At 46.6% G+C, this 4,088-nt stretch overlaps 1 protein-coding gene across 1 annotated transcript; it reads left to right on the plus strand.

The window, feature by feature from the left end:
- Positions 1–1,979: 1,979 nt before the first annotated feature.
- On the plus strand, positions 1,980–3,606 carry LOC126994958 (astacin-like). Its single transcript, XM_050854222.1, has 4 exons — positions 1,980–2,008; positions 2,841–2,945; positions 3,041–3,219; positions 3,365–3,606. The coding sequence occupies exons 1-4, from the start codon at positions 1,980–1,982 to the stop codon at positions 3,604–3,606; spliced, it is 555 nt and encodes a 184-aa protein (XP_050710179.1).
- The last annotated feature ends 482 nt before the right edge of the window (positions 3,607–4,088 follow it).

Consider the following 4,088-nt stretch of genomic DNA (forward strand, 5'->3'; position numbering starts at 1 on the left):
GTAAAGTCCCTGTAGGCAAACTGATTATCCGGTAAAGCCTGCACCACTTCCAGATGCTCCATCAGCTGATGTAAGAGCACATTTTCAAGTAATCTTAGATAGAAACATCAAGTTGGGTACTGGTCTGAAGGAACTTAAACACTGTGGATCCAACTTACCTTTGACTGTAGGTTTCACGATCGCCACTTTCTCACTCTCCAGAAAAACCTTGTTTTCAATACTGATGTTAACTATCTCAGTCATAATATTTAAGTAATCACTAAAGTTTCCGCTCTCAACGATGCCACTTATCGGCAATGGATCGCTATCACAGTACGTCAGTTTCACCCTGTGTACGATAGACTTCACCACAGCCACATCCACTCGTTGAAAGCTTGTTAACTTAATTTCAGGGACTGGAGTTTCCAGAGCGGGTCCGCTTTAAAGTTCCTGATAATTTTCTCAATTTTCTTAGTCAAAAAAGTCCAGAAACATGCTTGCCAGTACATCGTCCGAGAACCCATCTGGTAGCTTGTTAACTTTTCTGTTTCCAGTCAAACAATCAAGCACCTTATATAGTTTATTGGTGTTAGGCCCTGCCTCCACAACCTTATTCCGATATTCTCTTTTCCGCTTTATCACCAGCCGGTTTTCTTTATTTCTTGCCTCCTGGGCAGAGGCTGTTATACTCACCTCTAGTAATGCCATTATATAGCTTAATTAACCAAGCAGGCAGCACATTTCCCACATACCGCTGAGCCATGTTCACAAACTTCACGACTTTTTGTGGAAAATTTCTGCATTACAGAATTTATCAATATTTCTGATTGAAAATTTCTTCGCTGTCTAGACGTGATTTTTTTTCTCTGCACTGCTTCCTCTGTATATAGAATCTCAAAGGTTACCAATTCATGCACAGGGGATATACAACATGTTTCATCAGCACACACCTCTTGCACAGAGACACGCCAGTCCTCGTCGACAGACCGACTTGGTCGGCTAGATTTCGATCGCCGATAGAGTCGGTCTGTCGGCATCCTGCTACGGGCCGCCTTTAGGCTAGGCGCGTGCTCCCCCGTGCAGGGAAGGAGCAATCTTTTCCCTCTTAATGGGGCGTCTTCGGACAAGGGCCCGTTTCCCCTAGTAATATTAGGGGATCAATATTAAAAAAAAACTCTTGCAAAAGATGCCCATCTATGTCACTGAAAACTAAGTCTATCACATGCCCCCCTATGGAGGTCACCTTGTTCACTTTGTTGATGAAGTTGAAAGAGACCATCATCTCAATAAAGGCCAGGGCAGAAGAACTTCCAGCATCTTCAATCATTAGATTAAAGTCACCACAGATGAACACATTTGCACTCACCCTGTCCACAGACTCCGGGTACACACGAAACTCATCGATAAACACATCCACTTTTCAATCTGATGGTCGATAAACCACAATAAAGGTACATTTCCTGCTATCAACTTCACAGATGACTTGCACTAACTCAAAAGTATCCCACCTCTCACATGCCTTCTTCCGAATTTTCTTAAAAGAGTTTGAGAGAAATATCCCAACACCACCTTCTTGTCTCTCTCGGAACATGCAGAAAAGTATGAGTTCCTGGCGTCATCTCATGAATCGTGGCAGTATCGTAGCCATTCAGCCACGTTTCAGTCACTGCTAAAATATCAAGATCTTTTTCTTTTATGAGGTCATGTATCACTCTTGCCTAGGAGGCATGTGTCATGTTTCTCTTTCTAAATCCATTCCTTTTGTAAGGGCGAGATCACGTCTTGAAGGCAGGCCGTGTCCCCTCATCCTTGTACTGTTTCTCACACATTAGAGCATCGTGCTATTTGATGTCCCCTTCAGAACCTATTTCCTCAAGTATTTTTGTTTCCTTCACACTGGAGTGTCTTCCAGTTCACTTCCCGAAAGTTAAAACCTCCCACTATTATTGCTGTGCTCCTTTACCTTACCATCAGCTCCATACCCTATGGTGTCCTTCAGCATGTCTTCATGCTCCTCATTTGTCCAGCAGTTTGTCTTGGGGGTGAAGGCCACCACTGTCGCCACTTTTATTTAATATCTGCACACTTAATACTTCTGCATTACCTTTTCCCTGTTCTGCCGCATCACTCTTAACTCTGATTTCATCATAATCATAACACCTCCTCCCTGACCCTTCCTCTCCTCCCTCCCTCCAGCATAATTACCTTTGGTTTTACACACTGTATCTTGTGTTGGTTTAGTTCGGCAAAGCATGCCACCTCTGCTCTTTCTTCTCTGAGCTAGTCTTCTTGTTCTAGTTTTCTCGGTAATATCCCATCTATATTCATGTGCATTAATTCCACCCCATCCATTTATTTCTCTACTATTTTACACATTTCTCGTACTTCTTCTTTGTTTTGTTGTCCAGTAATCCAAAAATAAAACAAATGAAATCCTTTTCCTGTGCAGACCTCTCCTTATTCCTTCCTCTCTTAAGTCTCTTAGCTTGTGGATTTCTTCTTTATTTAAATCCGTCTATTTTACATGTTTTTGTTTTCTCGCTTTGTTTCAGCTGAAAAGCTCTCGCCAGTATGTCCTCCATTTCTGCCTGTGGTTTTAACCTTAGTTTGATCAACCGAGCCCCTCCTTCAACACATCTTCCTGATGGTATCACTTCCTCTACTTCCTCTTTAAATTCTGTTTCCTTATCATCATCATTTAAAGTTTTCAACAGTTCCTTGTCCCTCTTGATCCTTAAGGAGTGCGATCCCCACTCAGATCCAGGGGAATTTTTCTGACTTTTCTAGCTTCTAGACCATATCAGTTATAATGGTGACTGGGGAATTGCCTTCTACAGTGACTATTTATTTTGTTACAACAGCTGTCCCCAACAGGCCACCAGTAGTCTGGTGAGTCAGAGCCTAGTGGGCCTGAACCATGCATGTCATTTTGTTATAACAGCTGTTCCCAACAGGCCACCAGTAGGGTGTGAAAGCGGTCTTAATAACTGAGCCGCCCGCCCCTCGAGGCTCCCCCCGCCTCAACTCTCTGTTCCGCCTGAGTGTCCCTATCGTGCCGCAGGTGTTGGTTAGTCGTGGGGATGCTGGGTGTCAGGCAGCCACTCTCTTTGCAAGCCAACATCTGCATCTACGTGGGCACGGTCATCCACGAGCTGATGCTCGCCGTCGACTCCTACCACGAGCACACCCGCAACGACCATGACGACTACGTCACCGTCCACCTCGAAAACGTCGAGGAAGGTACGTAGCAGTTGACATTACACTACTCTGACGAACCGCAAACACATGTCAAAACTCTCTGGCCTTGCAGTGCTCGCTGCGGCCAGAGGTCAGCGGCACGAGGCGCGTGACCACTACCTTCACCCCTTCCATTCTCCCATCACAGGCAAAGAGGGCAAATTCTGCAAGGACACCTACTGGCGGTACGTGGGCGAGGACTACAACCACGACAGCATCATGCACTACGGTACGTACGCCTCCGCCGACTGGGGCGTCGCGGAGACCATCGTGCCCACCGACCTCAACGTGGTGCTGGTGGAGGCCTACGACAAGCTCGAGATGACGCAGGCCGACGCCAACGAGATCAACAACCTCTACGCCAGCGAGTCTGCGCGCCGCAAGGACTAGCGTGTAGTCTACCACTATAAACATTACTGACATAAACCATGCGCGTGTTTACCTTCAGCGACCTCCCACGAGTATACCTGATGCAGGGCCCAACAATTAGTATGACCGTCAGCGCGTGTCGGACACACCTTCAGCGCCGCCAGACCTATAGTGTGTAGCCTACCACTTTAAATACTGACACAAACTTTATCTTCAGCGATCTCCCTCCCCTTTGCAATTCGTAGGAAAATCTCTCTCTCTCTCTCTCTCTCTCTCTCTCTCTCTCTCTCTCTCTCTCTCTCTCTCTCTCTCTCGTTAACCATCAGAATGCAGATAAATCTCCACATATTGAAAACACAGAGACATTTCATACGAACATTTCACTCGCCGGCAGGGAGCTAGGCCGCGGCTAACATCACGGCGCGCGGCGGCGATGGTGGGGGTGGGGGAGGGTCCTGGGTGGAGGGGGAAAGGGGGGGACGGGGCAGTGTGTGTCGGGCACT

The sequence above is a fragment of the Eriocheir sinensis genome, unplaced genomic scaffold (genome assembly GCF_024679095.1).
Source record: "Eriocheir sinensis breed Jianghai 21 unplaced genomic scaffold, ASM2467909v1 Scaffold936, whole genome shotgun sequence".
Lineage (NCBI taxonomy): Eukaryota > Metazoa > Arthropoda > Malacostraca > Decapoda > Varunidae > Eriocheir > Eriocheir sinensis.